Source organism: Protopterus annectens, chromosome 9.part0, assembly GCF_019279795.1.
Source record: "Protopterus annectens isolate FY-2018-M chromosome 9.part0, PAN1.0, whole genome shotgun sequence".
Classification (NCBI taxonomy): Eukaryota; Metazoa; Chordata; order Ceratodontiformes; family Protopteridae; genus Protopterus; species Protopterus annectens.
Genome location: NC_056743.1, coordinates 495436254 through 495459164, shown reverse-complemented (window position 1 = coordinate 495459164; position 22911 = coordinate 495436254). Strand labels below are relative to the sequence as shown.

Here is a 22911-nt window from a genome sequence, read left to right as displayed (position 1 = left end):
GGTGGAATCTTTATTACACCTCCTGATTTCCTGATTCAGAGGAACAACTACTGGACAATAATTGCTTTCCCACAACTTCTCACTGGCTTTCTCAGGAAGGCTCAACAACATTGTCTTGTTATTGCAAGATACACCTTTGACCTTATTTTATCAAAATGGGGACCATGGGTTTTAGTTATTCCAGAAGTACTGCCCCTGTCTTTTATGTAATAACACCCCAGAAATAGCCAGTGCCTTTAATACTTCCATCCATATTTTATACAGTCTTAGAGCACTGCTACAGTATAACTATTTAATTTTGCAGTGATCTCGTCTAGAGAAATCGACTGAATCCTAACAGTTGCTTCTGCCTTTCCCTTCACAAATGAGAGCATATCTACCAGGTTCAAGGGCTTCTCTCTGCTCTTTACACCTCCTGTCAATGTTGCCAGCTGAAGTCATAATTTAGATATTTTTTTTAATTTCTTTACTGCATAACTGAACTGGTCTCCCACTTCACAACTTGTTTTTGCAGACTGTACCTCCAAGTCCCTCAGTGTTTTCCTAGATCCTGTTTGAAACTATCCAATTGTCATTCATCGTTGTTTTGCCAAACTGCTTCCACAGCCAGGCAGAACTTCACTTTGGAACTTCCCAAGTAACTCGACAATCAAACTTATAGCACACGTAGGCTGTGTTATTCATGGATTTGTAACACTGCATTGTCAGATCTGTGCAATCTGGACAATACAGAGTATGTCCCACTAACTGTATAGCATCTGCAGGAATTAATGCATGTATGTTCTGCAGACAACTTAATGAAGTCTGTGTTTGCCATCGCAGTCATTTTTCAGGACAAGTCAGAAATTACAGTACGTCATAGAATTTCCATACACTGTAATGTGTGGCTGTCACGTAATAACTACATAGTGTAAGTCAGCATACAATTGTTTCTCATTGCCTACTGTGTTATCTCATCGCCAGTATTTCATGATGTCATTGAAATGACTTCCCCTTATCACTTTTTTTAGATGATGTATTTTCCCTTCTCATAACTTTATCCTTAGAACTACTTTCTTAGTAGTTATAATCGTCTTGCTTATTTAAATATGTAAAATGAATAAGGCACAAGAAACTAATAAAACAAAAAACAAGTTCCAAACCACAGCAGAGTCCACACACTTCGTTTAATATAATCCACACAATAAATAACTTTAAGTGCTTTTCGTTTATCAAATGACAGACTTCATCAGAAGAAATCAATACACAGTATAAACCATTTAAATAGTCACTAGGACCAAAAACGCGGGATAGTTAAGTCATTACCTATTAAAGATGCACTGCCATGAAACATGATAATAATAAATGATACATATATAGTATGTTACTTTTAAAAACAAGGATCTAAAAAGACCATAAATATAAAAACCTAACTAAGATCATTTATAAAAATAATAATAATAATAAAAAGAAACAAAAGAAAGAAAAAGAAACCTAACCAATTATACATAAAGCAAGACCTTGAAAAGGCCTTCTACCTCTGTAAACTCTTTAGTTTCAAAACACTACTAATAGAGTTTGTCTCATTTAAACCAGGGACATTACTTGCATCCAGTTTTATCTGCCACTTTAGTTCTAACTCTTCCAATTTAAGGGCAAAGGGACCCCCTCTAATATTGTACTTGACTTTGTCAATAGCTAAGAATTTAAACTTATGATCCATATTTAAATGAATATGTTTAGCCAGGGCATTGTCAAGCTTGTTACGACTTATAGCATACAAGTGTTCGTACATCCTGTCACGAAGCCTACGCTCTGTTTTTCCTACATAAAATGCAGGACAATGAGTACATCTTGCCAAGTAGACTATACCTTTAGAATTACAGTTAAACATTTCTTGTAATCTATATTTGTAACCAGTAACTGAAAATGAGTTGGCCGTATCAACATGCTTACAAAAATTACAGTTCTCACATTTGTCCATTCCTCCTACTCTAGAGGGTTTAGAATACTGCTTTTCTAATAAATCTTTAAGATTCATACCTCGTTTGAAATTATATGTGGCGAATCACCAAATTGATCAAATAAAGCCTGGTTACACCTAAACAGTTCCCAATTTTTCTTTATTATTTTCACACTAAGGCTACTATAAGCACTGAATGTGGTTATAAAACCACAACTCAGTGATTGTCCCCTGAATGAATCTAAAATATTTTGTGAAGATGACACTAAGGTATTATTAGTTTGCAAGCTAGCATCAACTGGACGTCTAGGAGCCAGAATCAGCTTAAATTTAAGATTTTCCCTCTTAGAGTTTACTACTTCTATTAGGGCTTCTAACAAAGGTTCAGGATAACCTCGATGGAGAAACAATTTCTTCAGAAATTGACATTCTTCATGGAAATCCTCATCTTGAGAGGTAATCCGAGAAGCTCTAACTAGTTGCCTCTTGATGACTGACCTCTTTTGGTGAAAGGGATGACAACTAGAGAAGTGCAAAAATGTGTTAGACTAAGTCTTTTTCCAAAATATTTTTGCAGTATAACAATTCAACACTCTATTCTTGGTAAGCAAAATATCCAGATATGATACAGATTCCGAACTAAAGGTGGAAGTGAACTGTAAGAACTCGGTTGACTTATTAAATCTATCCAACAAGTCATTACCCACTTCTTCATCCCCTTTTACCAAGACAAAAATGTCATCCAAATATCTAGTGTAATAAGCTAAATATTTGGAAACATTGTCATTTTTAAAGACAAAATCTGACTCCCAGAACGCCATCACCAAACTGGCGACACTTGCTCCACAGGGGGAACCCAGAGCTAACCCTACTTTTTGCAAGTAAAAAGTGGTTGTTAAATATAAAGAAATTATTAGAAAGAACTAAGTCAAGAAGCTCTGTTACCAAGGAGACATCTATACTTGAAGCATTGTGTTTTAACATCATTAAAGCCACCCATTCAATACAAATTTGATGTGGAATGCAAGTGTACAGGTCTTTGACGTCAATCGTTAAGAAACTGTAGCTTTCGACAAAATCTAAGTTGTCTATTTTATTTAAGAAAGACCAAGAGTCTTTACATACCTGTTCTTCCAAGACTGCATATTTCTGTAACATCGAGTCTATGACCTTAGCACAAGCATAAGTCGGGGGAGCCATGTCCATCTACCAATGGGTGCATAGGTGGATTAACCAAGTCTTTATGGATTTTAGGTATACCAAATAAAGATGGAAAAACTGGAAATGATGTAATCATATAATTCAACAAAGTTTGGTCTATACGACCTTCAATGAATAAATCATTAATGCATCCCTTAACCAAGTTGTAAGTTCTGTTAACTTCAGACCTAGAACTTAGTTGATAAGCATCACTACTCAATACATGATTCATTCGATCAGTATAGTCACTAGTGTCAAAAACCACTAAGCCACCTCCCTTATCAGGTTTGCAAACCCAAATTTCTTGTGAATGTATGTATTTTATGAAATCACATTCAACATGGTTAGTGTCTAAACTTAAATTTGTTATTGAAGTATGTTTCACCATGTGTCTAAAATCTAGTTCACACAATGACTCAAAAGTTTGCAAAACTGGATGAAGAGGGGAATTAAACGTACTAGATGTACAAAACACCTGTGCCACTTCTGGATTTATATTGTTTCCAAATAGTATCTGGAAGTTTAATTTCCTGGTAAAAGATTTCAATTCAATAATCATTTTAACCAAGTCAAACCGCTGTTGTGGTACATATGTATAACCCTTAGCTAAAAAATTTGCCAATTCACAAAAAATTATACATGAAGAAAAATTAAACACTTTAAAGTCATCATCCTTGTTAGAAATGATTGCAGAACCAAGTCCACCCAAATACAATTCATTTTCACATTCCAAACAGGCAGGCATACTGACAGCTTCGTCAACATCGGCCCCCAAATCTTGGGAAGCCATACTTGGAGCAAGAAAAAGAATAAACAGACTGGAAGAAACCACCGATGAGGGTACAATTACCTCACACGTGGAATCTTCCTCATTCATTACATATAATTCTTGGTGTTTTTGGAATTGTTCCTGTTGACAAACTGATTCCTTTGTTGCTTTGGTCTGGCTTCTGCATGGTTGGCATTCTGAAAAACCTGTTGACCTGTAGTATTGTTATTGACATGCAGTCTATTGTTATAATTATATACTACAAGAGGACCATTTTGCAGCCTTTCACTCCTTCTGACATCAGGTGCTGTGGCTACTATAGGGCCAGACTCACTATTACTGGCCGTCAACTCTGTTTCATTGATAGAATTATCACAAGATATGGGCAACTGCTGCTCATTAAGATGTGTTGATTGATGTAACCTAAAATTATTATTCTGGTTCATATTCATACCAGGTTGCCATACCTGAGCAGAAGAAGGTGGCAGGTAAGCTATGCCTTGGCTATAAGCCTTACAGTCTCATTCTAATTTTTTACTTTTATTATTTTCAAGCTTAACCATATGTTGCTCAATGCTAGAAAAAATTCTATTGTGTTCAAATACCAGTAATAGTGAGTCTGGTCCTATAGTAGCCACAGCACCTGATGTCAGAAGGAGTGAAAAGCTGCAAAATTGTCCTCGTGTAGTATATAATTATGACAATAGACAGCATGTCAATAACAATACTACAGGTCAACAGGTTTTTCAGAATGCCAACCATGCAGAAGCCAGACCAAAGCAACAAAGGAATCGGTTTGTCAACAGGAACAATTCCAAAAACACCAAGAATTATATGTAATGAATGAGGAAGATTTCACGTGTGAGGTAATTGTACCCTCATCAGTGGTTTCTTCCAGTCTGTTTAATCCTTTTGTTGCTCCAAGTATGGCTTCCCAAGATTTGGGGGCCGACGTTGACGATGCTGTCAGTATGCCTGCCTGTTTAGAATGTGAAAATGAATTGTATTTGGGTGGACCTGGTCCTGCAATCATTTTTAACAAGGATGATGACTTTAAAGTGTTTAATTTTTCTTCATCTATAATTTCTCGGGATTTGGCGAATTTTTTAGCTAAGGGATATACATATGTACCACAACAGCGGTTTGACTTGGTTAAAATGATTATTGAATTGAAATCTTTTACCAGGAAATTAAGCTTCCAGATACTATTTGGAAACAATATAAATCTAGAAGTGGCACAGGTGTTTCGTACATCTAGTATGTTTAATCCCCCTCTTCATCCAGTTTTGCAAACTTTTGAGTCATTGTGTGAACTAGATTTTAGACACATGGTGAAACATACTTCAATAACAAATTTAAGTTTAGACACTAACCGTGTTGAACGTGATTTCATAAAATACATACATTCACAAGAAATTCGGGTTTGCAAACCTGATAAGGGAGATGGCTTGGTGGTTTCTGACACTAGTGACTATATTGATCGAATGAATCATGTATTGAGTAGTGAAGCTTATCAACTAAGTTCTAGGTCTGAAATTAACAGAGCTTACAACTTGGTTAAGGGATGCATTAATGATTTATTCACTGAAGGTCGTATAGACCAAACTTTGTTGAATTATATGATTACATCATTTCCAGTTTTTCCATCTTTATTTGGTATACCTAAAATCCATAAAGACTTGGTTAATCCACCTATGCACCCATTGGTAGATGGACGTGGCTCCCCGACTTATGCTTGTGCTAAGGTCATAGACTCGATGTTACAGAAATATGTAGTCTTGGAAGAACAGGTATGTAAAGACTCTTGGTCTTTCTTAAATAAAATAGACAACTTAGATTTTGTCAAAAGCTACAATTTCTTAACGACTGACGTCAAAGACCCGTACACTTGCATTCCACATCAAATTTGTATTGAATGGGTGGCTTTAATGATGTTAAAACACAATGCTTCAAGTAGAGATGTCTCCTTGGTAACAGAGCTTCTTGACTTGGTTCTTTCTAATAATTTCTTTATATTTAACAACCAATTTTACTTGCAAAAAGTAGGGTTAGCTATGGGTTCCCCATGTGGAGCAAGTGTCGCCAATTTCGTGATGGCGTTCTGGGAGTCAGATTTTGTCTTTAAAAATGACAATGTTTCCAAATATTTAGCTTATTACACTAGATATTTGGATGACATTTTTGTCTTGGTAAAAGGGGATGAAGAAGTGGGTAATGACTTGTTGGATAGATTTAATAAGTCAACCGAGTTCTTACAGTTCACTTCCACCTTTACTTCGGAATCTGTATCATATCTTGATATTTTGTTTACCAAGAATAGAGTGTTGAATTGTTATACTGCAAAAATATTTAGGAAAAAGACTTATTCTAACACATTTTTGCAGTTCTCTAGTTGTCATCTATTTCACCAAAAGAGGTCAGTCATCAAGGGGCAACTAGTTAGAGCTTCTCGAATTACCTCTCAAGATGAGGATTTCCATGAAGAATGTCAATTTCTGAAGAAATAGTTTCTCCATCGAGGTTATCCTGAACCTTTGTTAGAAACCTTAATAGAAGAAGTAAACTCTAAGAGGGAAAATCATACATTTAAGCCGATTCTGGCTCCTAGACGTCCAGTTGATGCTAGCTTGCAAACAAATAATACCTTAGTGTCATCTTCACAAAATATTTTAGATTCATTCAGGGGACAATCACTAAGTTGTGGTTTTATAACCACATTCAATGCTTATAGTAGACTTAGTGTGAAGATAATAAAGAAAAATTGGGAACTGTTTAGGTGTAACCAGGCTTTATTTGATACATTTGGTGATTCGCCACATATAATTTTCAAACGAGGTATGACTCTTAAAGATTTATTAGAAAAGCAGTATTCTAAACCCTCTAGAGTAGGAGGAATGGACAAATGTGAGAATTGTAATTTTTGTAAGCATGCTGATACGACCAACTCATTTTCAGTCACTGGTTATAAATACAGATTACAAGAAATGTTTAACTGTAATTCTAAAGGTATAGTCTACTTGGCAAGATGTACTCATTGTCCTGCACTTTATGTAGGAAAAACAGAGCATCGGCTTCATGACAAGATGTACGAACACTTGTATGCTATAAGTCGTAACAAGCTTGACAATGCCCTGGCTAAACATATTCATTTAAATATGGATCATAAGTTTAAATTCTTAGCTATTGACAAAGTCAAGTACAATATTAGAGGGGTCCCTTTGCCCTTAAATTGGAAGAGTTGGAACTAAAGTGGCAGATAAAACTGGATGCAAGTAATGGCCCTGGTTTAAATGAGACAAACTCTATTAGTAGTGTTTGAAACTAAAGAGTTTACAGAGGTAGAAGGCCTTTTCAAGGTCTTGCTTTATGTATAATTGGTTAGGTTTCTTTTTCTTTCTTTTGTTTCTTTTTATTATTATCATTATTATTTTTATAAATGATCTTAGGTTTTTATATTTATGGTCTTTTTAGATCCTTGTTTTTAAAAGTAACATACTATATATGTATCATTTATTATTATCATGTTTCATGGCAGTGTATCTTTAATAGGTAATGACTTAACTATCCCGCGTTTTTGGTCCTAGTGACTATTTAAATGGTTTATACTGTGTATTGATTTCTTCTGATGAAGTTTGTCATTTGATAAACGAAAAGCACTTAAAATTATTTATCGTGTGGATTATATTAAACAAAGTGTGTGGACTCTGCTGTGGTTTGGAACTTGTTTTTTGTTTTGTTTGAATGTGGTTTAGATAAATAATGCATCAGTTGTTGAATCAGAGCAAATGGGACAGAATTCCTTGAAACAGAGTTCTTATGCAGTGTAGTTAGGAATTTTATTGTAAATGATCCATTCAATTAACAGTTGTAAGTCAAACTATTCTGATGAATACAATTAACCTCACACCAGTACATCTCCCTTAAGCATTTCTTCTGAAGTCTGTCATTATTATCACATAATTTTGAAACACACACTTTGGTTTAGCTGTAAGTTATGTATTGTCTTCCATAATGTCTATGCAAATTCAATACACCTAATTTTTTACCAAGTCAAAGACTCAGTAATGCCAATTAGTAATAATATTATTTTGGATGTAACGACCACAGGAAAAAAATGAAACGATACACTGTATATTAACAATAATGGACTACTTAACTGTGCTGTATTCTGTAATAATAGTAATAATATTGCACTCCTAATTTGTATACAAAGCTACATCATTCCAGTGAGAGATAAAAAGACCTGACTTTTTCATTTGTTTCATTCAGTATCTTAGACCATATCATGACCCTCCCACCCATTAAATTCTCATACACATTTTGCCTAGAATCAGTTTTAAAACATGTTTTATTTTTGTGCTTTGGCATTGTCAACATTAATATCTTGATACAAGTGCATAACTAGTGAAACTTGATTAGCATTTAAGCAAAGTAAAAAAAAAAAAAATCAGAGGACAGAAAAGTAGTCCATCCTATTTAATTTGTACTGAAAGTGAAAAAAAAGAAGTCATCCTTCCTAAGCAGCTATCAGTCATGTGCTGGATTGTGTAACAGGAATGTATCATCCGGTGTGGTTTACTTATGCATGTGTACATCTACTCACTCACTTACCGTATGCGTGTGAAGCTACATAAATTGCTGTAGAGCTGGAGCTGTTATCATACCACCGATGAAGAAATTTTGCTCCAATGAAAAGCGCACCAGTGCCTCCTATTGCCTGAACACCAGCTGCCTTTAAAGAGGAATTACAAAATGTTGAATATTGTCATTAAAAACACTTGACCTCATTTACGTGAAGTTTTTGCAAATGTGCTGACATTTAAAGTATGCTTAGTGATATTTGTTACCAAGGAAAATAAGCTATCTCAATATATACTTCTCAGCCATGACCTATTCGAGAGGCAGTAAAAGAATGTAATGAGTATTTAAAACCAACAAGTTCATGTACAACTGTAGAAATGAATAGCAGTGCTTCATGTAAAACATTAATAAAAACAGAAAAATAACTCTGACTGTATTAGTATAATTTAACATAATTAAGACTAAGGCTATTCTATTGTTCTATAACTGAAGAACTCAGTAATGTACCTAATCTTTATATATATATATATATATATATATATATATATATATATATATATATACTCTTAAACATACAAGCACATGTATTTATGTGTGTGTGTGTGTGTGTGTGTGTGTGTGTGTGTGTGTGTGTGTGTGTGTGTGTGTGTGTGTATATATCTATATATATCCACCAAAAAACTAGGATGATGGTCACCAAGGTGAGGTATCCGAAAATATGTAGCAATAGGAATCTAAAATAGAGTACCACAACTACCACAGCTAAATAAAGACTTTATTAATAAAAAGATGAGCACTTTTGGGTTAATATAACCCTTCTTCAGATCAAAGTTTGGAACAAAGAAACAGATATTTAAATAATACAATCTTCTTCTTCTTTAGGCTTTTCCTGGTGAGGGGTCACCACAGCAGATCACCTGTCCGCTCATGATTGGCAGTGGAGTTTTACAGTGTCAAGTTGCCAGCCTGCTGCCCAACCTTCCACAGAAGGCACACACACGCACGCATTCACGCCTAGGGACAATTTGGAGTGTCCAATCCACCTGCAGCATGTCTTTGGGATGTAGGAGGAAACTGGAGTACCCAGAGGAAGCCCACGTGACCACAGATAGGACATGCAAACTCCACACAGAAGGCACCCCAGCCGAGGATCGAGCTGGAGAACTTCTTGCTGTAAGGCGGCAACACTAACCGCTGCACCACCACGGCCGCATACAATAACCAATGGAAATTTTGCCATTTAGGTGCCAAAATTATCTGGCCAATAAAATAGGATATGTTAATAAGGTGAAAATTCAACCACTCATATTAAAAAAAAATTTCTTGAACCAATCATATGTTCACCAATAGAATAAAGTCTTTCATGCTAAGCGATGCATTGTAGATCATTCATCTCAGTTAAAAACTATATTTTTGTATATAAAACATATTTTTCCTTTTCTACGTACTAGTAAAATTTAGGTTTTTAACACTTAAACCAATAAAATACAAGTAAAAATAATGATATTGAACCAGAACACATATACATCTAACTGAAAAACCATTCACACTTCCAGAAAGGTGTAAACCAATTAGGAGTTAGAATTAACAAATTTCTCCAATGAAAAACATTGTAGTCGCTCAATATGCCGACAGTCTGAGATATTGTGTATGCTTGGGACTCCGTTGAAACACAGATTATTCACATACAATTTACATCATTTTTTAATAGAGCTATAAAGATGACTCATTATTTACAAAGGACATACACGCCCATCATATAAATAAATATAACAAATATAAAAAATAATCGGCATCCCACAGTGCAATCGCAATGCAGATAAATTTCTCATATAGAAAAGCACGCATTTGATGCATCTAATCACATTCTAACCTTGGCTTTAACAGCCAATTGATCCAAAGCTGGCTTGAAACAAGGATATATTTATAAGTCAAAGTCAAAATCAACCATATCAATAAATCAGACCATAATGCAAAGGATAGTCAATAGTTCACTTAGTCACTGTGGGTTCCCCATGTCCAAAACTACATTTTATGCAATAACATTTGAGCCAGCCAGTCAAATTCCAAGATTGGCTTTATTGTTTGTTTGTGTCTTTCAGCTTTTCCCGGTTAGGGGTTGCCACAGCAGAACTCCGGTCCGCTAATGATTGGCAGTAGAGTTTTACATGCTGGATTGCCAGGCCTAATGCACAACCTTCAGCGAAGGAACGCCCGTTCATGCATGTCGCCACACAGAAGACGCTCTAACTGAGAATCGAACGGGCAACGTCTAACTGTGAGGCAACAATGCTACCGCAGCACCACCACCACAGTCTCCAAGACTGGCTTTATAATCTAAGATTGGCTTTATAATCCAATTAAATCCAATGCTGATAAATCAAGTTGAATAAAAATAAAAAATATTCTTTCTATAAAATATATAGAAAAAACACAATGAACCAGGTTACACAACATTAACTACTTTCTCATATAATGCAATCATATTAAGAAAGTTTTCCATATTAAAAATTTTACAGTGTTTAGATACTTCTTTCTATATTTCAGTATCTGTAGCAACCAATCAGTTTGCAAGATTGGCTTTTTGTCCAATAGAAATAAAAGTTTTATTCACAAGTAGTGTTATGTATGAAGAATGAACCATCTATAATTTTCACCACAGCAGATAAAGGTGGAGCTCTGGTTGTGATGACCAAATCAGCATATATTCAAATAATGCATAATATGTTAAGTGACACTAATACATATATTATTATTAACTATAGTAGAGTTCAAAGAATGATAAAGGATATTCGTGATAACCTTCATGAGCTCCTAATGACTACTAGAATCAATGAATCACTTCATGAATATTTTTTGGTGACACATCCTAAGACACCCATCATAATAGGAGTTCTGAAACTACACAAAGAACCTTTGGATCCTCCATTGCGACCAATAGTAGTGGGTGAAAACTGGATAACTGAGCCTTTATCCATCTTTATTTTAAAAGAGGTCAAATCAGCCATTTCTTTGGCTCCTAGCATATTGAGAGATACGAAAGATTTTTTGGAGAGTCTATTGATCCATATACAAGCACTAAAGGATTATAAAGAGCTCCACATGGTCACTCTTGAGGTGAATAGTTTATTTGCTGTTATTCCAAACGATTATGGTATCTCAGCCATTCAGGAATTCTTAATTGATAAAAACATTTTCTCCAACACGAAGGTTAATCTTTTGTTACCACTTTTGCATATGGTCTTAGAAAATAATATTTTTATATATGAGTACAAAATATATTGGCAAAAATGGGTGGGTTGCCATGGGCACCCCATGTGCCAAACATATGCCAATTTAGTCCTCGTATTTTGGGAAAGTAAATTTGTTCTGAATGTGAATTCCAACAGTCATCATCTTTTCTTCTATAACAGATTTGTAGATGATATTTTTATTTTATGGCAAGGAACTTTGGATAAATTGCTTGAATTTATACAAAATTTTAAAACAAATACAAACTTTTTACATTTCACTTTGAATCATTCTAACACATCTATTAATTTTCTTGATGTTAAGTTAGAATTAAATGAACAAGAGGGCATCAGTACTGCTAAACATCATAAGAGTTGTAAGAAGAAGAATCTTTTAACTAGAGATAGTATGCATCCTATACACATTTACCCCAATATGATCAAGTGACAATTGCTTCATTACTCTAGACTCCATACGAGAGATACAGATTTTGCTGCAGCTTCACAAGATCTAAAACACCAGTTTTTACAAAGGGGTTATAATGCCAAGGAATTAGATTAACAATTTAATGAAGTTAATCAGTTGAGAGATAGCATAGGTAAACCATATCTTAGGCAGCAATCAAGGGATGTTTCAGAACATACAGGATTACAATCATACTTGCGATGTGATAAAACACAACTGGAATATTTTAAGAAGTGATCCAACTATTAGAGAAAGAGTAAGTGAAACACCTGCCTTCACTTCCAAGAATAGCAGAAACTTGAAACAGATTTTAAATATGGGTTACATAAACTTGTACACCCAAAATCAATAGCAAAGGCACCTCTTCTTGTAAGAACTGTACCAATTGTAAGTATATGTGATTCGTTGTGTTTGTTTTTTCTATATATTTTATAGAAAGAATATTGATTATTTTGATTCAACTTGATTAATCAGCATTGGATTTAATTGGATTATAAAGCCTATCTTGGAATTTGATTGGTTGGCTCAAATGTCATGGCATAAAATGTAGTTTTGGACATGGGGAACTCACAGTGGCTAAGTGAACTATTGACTATCTTTCGCATGATGGTTTGATTTATTAATATGGCTGATTTTGACTTTGGTTTATAAATATATCCTTGTTTCTGCCAGCTTTGGATCAATTGGTTGTTAAAGCCAAGGTTAGAATGTGATTAGTTGCATTAAATGTTTGCTTTTCTAGATGAGAAATGTATCTGTATTGTGATTGCACTCTATACTTGGGATGCTGATTATTATATATTTGTTATAAGCCGCAGTGGTGCAGTGGTAGCACTGTCGCCTCACAGCAAGAGGTTCTCCTGTTCGATTCTTGGCTGGAGCACCTTCTGTGTGGAGTCTGCATGTCCTCCCCGCGGTCGAGTGGTGTTCGAAAGACATGCGTGAATGGGCATGCCTTCGTTGAAGGTTGGGCATCTGGCTGGCACCTCGGCACTGTAAAAATCTACTGCCAATCATTAGCGGATGGGAGTTCCACTGTGCGACCCCTAACCGGGAAAAGCTGAAAGAAGAAGAACAACAAAGAACATTATTTTTTATATTTGTTATATTTATTGTATTTAAATATTTATTTGTTCTGAACTTTGATCTGAAGAAGGGTTATATTAACCCAAAAGCACTCTTTTTATTAATAAAGCATCTATTCAGCTGTGGGGGTTGTTGTATTCTATTTTGAATTCGTAATTCGGATATACTGCAGTGGTGGTGTTGCGGTAGCGTTGTCGCCTCACAGTTAGACGTTGCACGTTCGATTCTCAGTTAGAGCGTCTTCTGTGTGTCGACATGCATGAATGGGCATTCCTTCATTGAAGGTTGTGCGTTAGGCCTGGCAAGCCAGCACGTAAAAATCTACTGCCGATCATTAGTGGACTGGAGTTCTGCTGTGGCGACCCCTAACCGGGAAAAGCCGAAAGACAGTTTTATTGCAATATATAGATAGATAGATATATAGATATAAATAGATATAGATAGATAGATATGGCTCTAAAAGATTATAAGAGAATGATCCAAATATCAATGTCCCCAACGTCGACCACAAATGACTTGACTTTGCAAATGTCAACACGTTTCTGCCCAGGACCTGAGCAAAAATATTCATGCATGCAAAATGAAAGTTTAAAAAATATCAGAAAACATCACTTGTTGCAGGGGGACAATCCCCCCATGCCCCCTACACACCCTGCTACTATATATATATATATATGTATACACGTGTATGTATGTATATATATATATATATATATATATATATATACGTGTATGTATGTATATATATATATATATATATATATATATATATATATACGTGTATGTATATATATATATATATATATATATATATATATATATATATATATACACGTGTATGTATGTATATATATATATATATATATATATATATATACACACACACATACACACATACGTACATACATATACACGTACATAAATATATATATATATATATATAAATATATATATATATATATATATATATATATATATCAGAGTACATAATCACTGTTGTAGTTCTCTTTTTATAAGGCACGCTAAATTCTGTTGTACCTCTTTGGCTTCTTCATAAGAGGGACACCTGAACAGGTATCCTCTACTCCTCATTGTTCTGTAGCCAAAAGCACAGTACATTATGAAAATCTGAACTATGAAGAATTTAAACTTTGATCAGTTTATAACAATCAAGTTAAAAAAAGTACATGTAATTCTAAATGGGATGTTATCTAGTCCTTCCTGTAAGCTTTTTGTACAATATTATATGTCACCATTCCAACTCATTACTCAACACAGTTCTGCATTTTACAGACATTAAACAAGCTGTCAGAAGAAACATAAAAATGTATAGTGATTCCTTACTAGAAAAATCATAAGCTTAGAAAACTTGAGCCATTCAGAAAAGTTTTAGGAGAAGTCATTATAATCTTTCCCTCAAAGATTATCTACACGTGACTTCTTTGTGGTCTGTTTTAAAGTCCATGCCTGGAATGCAGCACTGGAAGGAGCTAACAGAAAAATGCGCAAGTTGATTATTATAAATATCTACAATAGGCAAAAAATTATATGTTCATTAAACAAATGTTTTCCAAAACTGTGGAATAAACTTCACTGATAAGAAGTTAGTCATTGCCTTACTTCAAAAAAGTTTTTGATATAAATATTAGTAGGCCATAATAAGTTTGACAATAGAATGTAGGAAGCTGTGTGCCCCTGGCAACACTGCTATCCCCTTAAACTCTGCATCACCCCTTTGGTATTCCTTTATAATTCTGAATGTTATTTAGGAGCCCCATCTTTTCCACTGCATTTTTAAATCCTTATAATGCTGTAGTTGTGTGATTATCCTGCCTGCGCTGTCTCATGTGGTCCCTTCCACTCCTGGTGTCTTATCAAGATCCCAGTTTAGTATGTGTATCAGGAGTAACCAAAAATCCTTACAGGTGCAAACCGTGCCTCTGGTGCACCATGGGAGTATTCTGTCTTGCTCTAAACCATTACATTCTCAGTTATTCTAAACCTACTCCTCCCAACATTTCCATGCCCACTATAGAGCAAGTCAGCTCCTACAAACCTTACAACCTGCACTTCCCCGCAGTTGCTTGAGTCGCACTACATGGCCACGATCAGCACAACTCATTTCCCAAAATTTAATTGACTTTTTGTTTATTTAATGATGTTCTACTTATCATTTTGCTCTTTTCACTGCTGTGGGGTAGTTCAAATTTGTTTTCATCTTCATGCCAGGGTTACTCTGGACTGTTCTTTCCAGTCACTGCTGTCCAATGCGTACATGAAAAGAAAGCATTACTACGATTCAAACTGCCATTCTGTTGTATGCCAATTGTATTACATGCATTTATTATTGCTTTTGTACAGTACACAGGCTACGCCTAATTCATTCTGACATGGTTTTTTTCTTTTTCTTTTTGAAAGTGTTGTTTTCTTTCTTTGTTTTTTGATTTTAGTTTGGTACTTGGATAGCACAAAGTGTCATTTGTTGGTGGTTTTCTCACTGGCCTCCTCTAGACATTGGCTTCAATCCAAGTGGACAATTCATTAATCAGAACATTTGTAAATTGTCTCTGTTTAGTTTTGCTTGCTTTGGCTGTTGATTTGTCTGTAATACAAACCATAACCAAAGGCATGTGGTTAAGAGTAAGTGACAATGTTTGAGTATTAAACAGATACTACAGTTTCAGGAGTATAACTGCAGCGTGTTTCATAGGGCAAGTAAAATCCCAAGGAGTGGCACAAAGGAGGAGAGGTGGCATTCACACTGAAGCAGACAGACTTTCTGAAGTAATGCCTTAATAAAGTTAATGCCCACTATATGTCTAAGTAACAAATATATATATATATATATATATATATATATATATTTTTTTTTTACAAGATGTTAACTTATCTTCTCAAAATTGCTGCTTTGCTTTTCTTTAAACTGCAGATACCCACAGAATTTACAGCCTAAGATGTCTGTGATGGACTCAAGGTTATCTAAGCCACTCTGGGATGATCATAGAAGTGAAATCATTTATTTAATTATTTATGTGTTTATTTTAATTTCATAGCTGTAGATTGAATGGTGGTAATTCTTTTTCGTGGTTAGAGGAAGAGGTAGACAATATTACCCATATTATTTCTCTAAGTGCAAATACCTCACTGGCACTCTGAGATCCTTGTATCAGGTCTGGCAAAATGTCAATCTGCTATAAATGCACATAAGGGAATTCTTGTCCTTTACACAGGTCTCAGTAGTGTTCCAGCATTGAACTTGACAACCCAAGCATCTAATTACAGACAACAAATATTCAGCTAAGGGTGACTTGTGTCTGGCATACAAGGCAACCTCTATCCCAATACTAACGGATTTACTGCACACTCACTCTAGGGATCTAAATCTCTTCTGCAGCATCAACAGAATGGTTTGGATGAACAGGTATATCTCAAAGAGGATACCACTGCTCTGGAACAGACTCTCCATTCACATAAACAAAGTTAATCTTCTTCTTTCGGCTCCTCCAGTTAGGGGTTGCCACAGTGGAGCAACTGTTTCCATTTCTTCCTGTCCTCTGCATCTTGCTCTGTCACACCAACCACCCGCATGTCCTCTCTCACCACATCCATGAACCTTATCTTAGGCCTTCCTCTTTTCCTGTTACCTGGCAGCTTCATCCTTAGCATCTTTTTCCCAATATACTCCGCATCCCTCTTCAGCACATGTCCAAACCAACATAATCTTGCCTCTCTGGTTTTGTCTCCAAACCTTCCAACCTGGGCTGACCCTCTAATATACTTATTCCTAACCCTGTCCACCCTCATCACACCCAGTGCAAATCTTAACATCTTCAACTCTGCCACGTCAAGCTCTGACTCCTGCCTTTTTGTCACTGTCACCATCTCCAACCCATATAACATAGCTGGTCTCACTACTCTCTTGTAGACCTTCCCTTTCACTCTTGCTGGTACTCGTCTGTCACAAATCACTCCTGACACTCTTCTCCACTCACTCCATCCTGCCTGTACTCTCTTCTTCACCTCTCTTCCACACTCACCATTACTGTGGACTGTTGATCCCAAGTATTTAAACTCATCCACCTTCGCCACCTCTACTCCCTGCATCCTCTCCATTCCTCTATCCTCCCTGTCATTCACACACATATATTCTGTCTTAGTCCTGCTGACCTTCATTCCTCTTCTTTCTAGAGCATATCTCCATCTCTCCAGGGTCTCCACCACCTGTTCCCTACTCTCACTATAGATCACAATGTCATCTGCAAACATCATAGTCCATGGGGACTCCTGTCTGATCTCGTCTGTCAACCTGTCCATCACCATTGCAAATAAGAAAGGGTTCAGAGCTGATCCTTGATGTAATCCCACTTCCACCTTAAACACATCCATCACTCCCACCTCAGACCTCACCGCTGTCACACTACCCTCATACATATCCAGTACCACTCTTACATACTTCTCTGACACTCCCGACTTCCTCATACAATACCACAACTCCTCTCTAGGCACCCTGTCATATGCTTCTCTAAGTCCACAAAGACACAATGCAACTCCTTCTGACCTTCTCTGTACTTCTCCATCAACACTCTCAGAGCAAACATCGCATCTGTAGTGCTCTTTCCTGGCAAGAAACCATACTGCTGATCACGGGTCTATATTAGAATATCGAAAGATGTAAATACTGAATGTTTAAATGTCGAACTGTATTCAGCGAAAGCTGAAAACAATGAACATACAAAACAACAAATTTTTTCCTAGGGAAAAAATTTGCTGTTCCAAAACACATACACACAATAAAAGCACACCAAACAAACAGCAATCCACACACATACACCTAAAATCTTACACCTAACCCTACACTAAACTATACACACACCACTAACTATCCATAGGTTCATAGGTAGGTACTAGGCTATTGGCCCAAGGGCCTACGTAAGCCTAGCCAACAAGGTTCCCTGGCTTATGCCACCCAAGAAAGTTATACTTACCTTATTAACCCAAACCCTAACCCTAAGGTCCATCACTATCGCACACTCACCTCACCCACGCCCTAACCCTAACTCACCTACCCCGCCCTAACCCTCACATCCACACAATCGCACACTTACCTGACCCGCGCCCTAACCCTAACTCACCTAACCCACCCTAACCCTTACATCCACACAATCGCACACATACCTAACCCGCGCCTTGACCCTCACGTCCACACAGTCGCACACATACCTAACCCGCACCATAACCCTAACTAACCTTACCCACACTCAATCCCACACTTACCTGAACCCAACCCGTAACTTTCCACCACAGTGCTGAAAATGCTAAAGCAACAGAAACGGACAACCAAATTCTTTCCCTAGGAAAAAAATTGGTTTTCTGTTGCTTCGATATTTTCAGCTTTCGCTGAATACAGTTCGACATTTAAACATTCAGTTTTTACATCTTTCGATATTCTAATATAGACCCCTGATCACTAATCATCACCTCCTTTCTTAACCTAGCTTTCACTACTCTTTCCCATAACTTCATGCTGTGACTGATCAGTTTAATCCCTCTGTAGTTACTACAAGCTCTGCACATCACCCTTATTCTTAAAAATCGGTACCAAAACACTTTTTCGCCATTCCTCATGCATCCTCTCACTTTCCAAGATTTCATTAAACAATCTAGTTAAAAACTCCACTGCCATTTCACCTAAACACCTCCATGCTTCCAAAGGTATGTCATCTGGACCAACAGCCTTTCCATTCTTCATCCTCTTCATAGCTATCCTTACTTCCTCCTTGCTCCCTCTCCATATCTATGGATGGGAAACAGAAAATTTACCCCAAGAATGCCCCCTGTACTACTAATAAACACTGGCAGCTCCTAAATGCTTTATCCCATGCATGGGTCCCCTCAAATTATCTATGGCATGATCCCATTTTTTTCTCATTAGAGGTAATATATAATTATCGACTATGGGATGAGTAAGACCAATCTGTAATGAAATAAGAAAGGTTAATTCGAGCACAAAAAGGAAAATTGCCTCAACTTAAAGTGGCCCACAAGGACAGCTAGCCTAGTACTTACCTATAAACCTATATGAATAGTGATAGCGTTGTCATTTGGTTTAGTGGTACTCAGGCAGTGGACAGATCAGAAGGACCAGACCTAGACATCAGCATTAAGTAATAGTAAAAGGCAAAAAGACAATTAAACATAAGAAAGGAGGCAAATTTGCTTTTTTACTTCTAGACTTACAGCAGAACTGCATTTTGTTTGTCTAAATATTTGTAGCACATTTAGATTAGTCAGTGCTATAGTGGTTCAATAAAAGAAGTATGAAAGGTTTCAGATAATGATACCTAAATGCACACTAAACAGAATATTCTGGTTATGTAGGCGGTCATATGGTGTAAAGAGCATTACATCAGCAAGTAGGTTAGGGTAAATAAAGATGTACAATAAGCCCTAGAAGAGTTCATAGGGGATAAGCTATATGAGGGTAGACAAAGGCAAGGAGTAAGATGAACTGAGAAGCATGCAGTTAGGAAATAGAGGTGGGTTATAGAGCTAATTAAAAAAGCAGAAATTAAGAGACACCCCATGGTAGCAAGGAGCAAAGTAGGAGGAGTGAAATAAGGGAGAAAATCTAGACAGGAAATACCTTGGGGAAATAAAATATGTGAAGTTTTGACCAGAGATCTGGAAGTAGGGGCCAACAACTGGGATAGAAAACCCGTCAACTGCTCACTGTAAAAATGCTTAAAAGAATCATCTAGCAATGTCTATTGTTAATAAAAAGGGTCATGAGGTTATTAACACACATTTAAAAGAAGGTTGCTATGTTATATCTTCAAAACAACCTTTACCAAATGCCTTTTTGATTATCTGCACATGTGTGTTGCGGGGAAATTCTCTTTCTTTATGGGTATGCGGAGCTTGTCCTCCCAGTGAAAAAAGAAGTTATGTCTTACCATAATGTTCCATCTGTGTTGTTGATCTTCGTTCATTCATTACTGATGGGTTATCGATTCTGTCCTCAGAATCAAGCCGGCCAATATCATGCCCGCATCAGCCAAAAACTCTCGAGCCAAGGTCTTACCCAGAATGCTCTGCTCCCTGTTACCTCAGATCAAGTTTGCAAGTTGATAGATAAAAGTAGAGGCTACCTCTGGTCATAACAGACCTACCAGAAAGGAGTACATAAAATCAACCAAGAACCTCCAGATGGGGGGAGAAGGGTGGGAAGTAATGAATGAATGAAGATCAACAACACAGATGGAACGTTATGGTAAGACATAACTTCTTTATCTGATGATGTTAGTCTTAATTCATTCCTTACTGCTGGGACAGAGGCCCCAGCTACCTGTACTCCTGGGTGGCCCTCATGGAAGGACATTCCTGAACACCATGGAACCAAATGAAGAATAAAGGTATGAAGTTTGGTCCAAGTTGCAGCTGAGCAAATATCATTGAGGGAATCCTTAGCATGGAAAGCTGCTAAAGTTGCCATAGATCTTGTAGAATGTGCTTTGACTCTATGAGGCAAGGTGAGATTGTTTTTGTTGTAGATAAAGGTGATACAATTTCTCAACCATGAAGCCAATGTAACATTTGATACAGGATAACTCTGTCTAGGTCCAGGAAAAGCCAGAAAGAGTTGGTCTGATTTACGGATAGATTTTGTTCTGTCCAGATAAAAACGCAATTGCCTATGAACATCCAAGGAGTGCAGGCAATACTCTCCCTTGTTAGAATGGTTAGGAAAGAACACTGGGGTTCAATAGACTAGTTGACAGATCGCTCTGACACCACTTTTAATAAAAAGTAGAGTTGGTTCTCAGTGATACCCTGACCTTATGGAAGATAAGATAGGGAGGTTTGATGCATAAGGCCTGAAGTTCTGACAATCGTCTGGCCGATGTAATTGCAATCAGAAACAAAGTTTTCCAAGAGAGATATCAGAACACAGGATCAAAGGGTGGAGCTGTTAAAGCTTGCAGAACCAAAGCCAAATCCCAAGGTTGTATGGGGTCTCTAAAGGGAGGTTTTAAGTGGATAACCCCTTTCAAAAAAGTCTTACAGAGTCTGTGTGACATAAGTGAAGAATCTTGAAAACCAATATGAAAATTTGAGATGGCAGCCAAATGTACATGGATAGTAGAGGCAGACACCCCAGAGTGGAAAAGATATGATAAGTAATCCAATACCACCGAGACCGGGGTTGACAATGGGGTCTATTTGCTTATCTGCTGCCCATATATAAAACCTCTTCCATTTGTTAAGATAGATTAGTCTGGTGGATGAATTATGAGATGCAATAAGAATATTGCACATAGGGGATGAAAGATTTTCATGCCTGGCAATCAAAGGAAGTGGAGAAACCAAGCTGTCAGTTACAGGGTTTTTAGACTGGGGTGAGTCAGACCCTGTGGATGAGAGATCAGCATTTGGGAATGGATTGAGGATCCACGGTTGATCTAGCAGGTGAGGCCAGAGGAAGGGAAACCAAACTTGTCGAGGCCAATATGGAGCAATGAGGATCACTTTGCTCTTCAACTGTCGTGCTTTCTTCAGAAATCAGGAGATGAGGGGAAGAGGAGGATAGGCATAAAGAAGACTCGAGGGCCAAGCGTGGACTAGATCGTCCCTTGGTGACTGTCCCCGAGGAGGATTACGGCAAAGTAGTTACTGCACTTGTAGTTGGTTGGGGAGGCAAATAGGTCTCAGCAAGGCTGGCTCCAGCGGTGGAAGATTTTTGCCACTATCAGAGGATTGAGGGACCACTGGTGAGGCTGTAGAATGCACCTGCTCAATTTGTTATGTTGGAGCTCCCGGGAATGTGCGTTGCAATCAGAAAGTGGTTGGAAGCTATCACCCATTGCCATATTCTCAAGGCCTCTCGGCATAACGGGTAAGATCTGGTGCCCCCTTGTTTGTTGATGTACCAGACCACTGACATGTCTGATTGGATTGCAATAGTCCCTAATGGAAGGATGGAGTGAAATGCTTGCAAAACTAGAAGCACCGCCCTCAGTTCCAGGACATTGATGTGCAAAAGGGCCTCTGTCTCTGACCAGGTGCCTTGGACTGAGTTTCCCTGACATAGCCCCCCCAGCCCATCAGGGAGGTGTCCGTGGTCAGCATGGCTATCGGTTGATGGGGGGGTGAAAGGGCAAAACCATTGTTGGGGATTTTGAGATGTCCACCAGAGTAAATCTTGCTTGCATCTCTGAGTCACACTTATTTGAAAAGACAAAGGGTGTTGTAGAGGGTACCACTGAGTGAGAAGTAGCCATTGAAGTCTCATGTTGAATCTGGCTAGGGGAACAATGGTAACAGAAGCTGCCATTGACCCCAATAGCTGAGTTACAGATTGAGCTGGGGATTTCTGGTGAAAGAGCAGTGGTTGAACTTGTCTTATTCTCTGAAGTCTGTGTTCTGGTAGAGATGTTGTGCAATTTCTCATGTCCAATAGCACCCCTAAGAATTCCAAAGACTGAGTTGGGGTTGTGTTGGATTTCTCCCAGTTTATAGTGATTCCCAGGCTTCAAGCTGTTAAGAGAGTATACTGCAGGGCTTCTTCCAGTAGATGGTTGGTGGGGGCAGTAAGGAGCCTGTCGTCTAGATATGGAAATACCTGGAATCCTTGAAGTTG

The 22911-nt window shown here is 37.3% G+C and overlaps 1 protein-coding gene across 1 annotated transcript in view; it reads right to left on the bottom strand.

Moving 5' to 3' along the window:
• Positions 1-22911, bottom strand: part of GOT1L1 (glutamic-oxaloacetic transaminase 1 like 1) — a 334074-nt gene that overhangs the window by 262420 nt on the left and 48743 nt on the right. The window contains exon 3 of the mRNA XM_044083046.1: positions 8523-8643. Coding sequence (XP_043938981.1) covers positions 8523-8643 — 121 coding nt within the window. The remainder of the gene's footprint in view (positions 1-8522; positions 8644-22911) is intronic.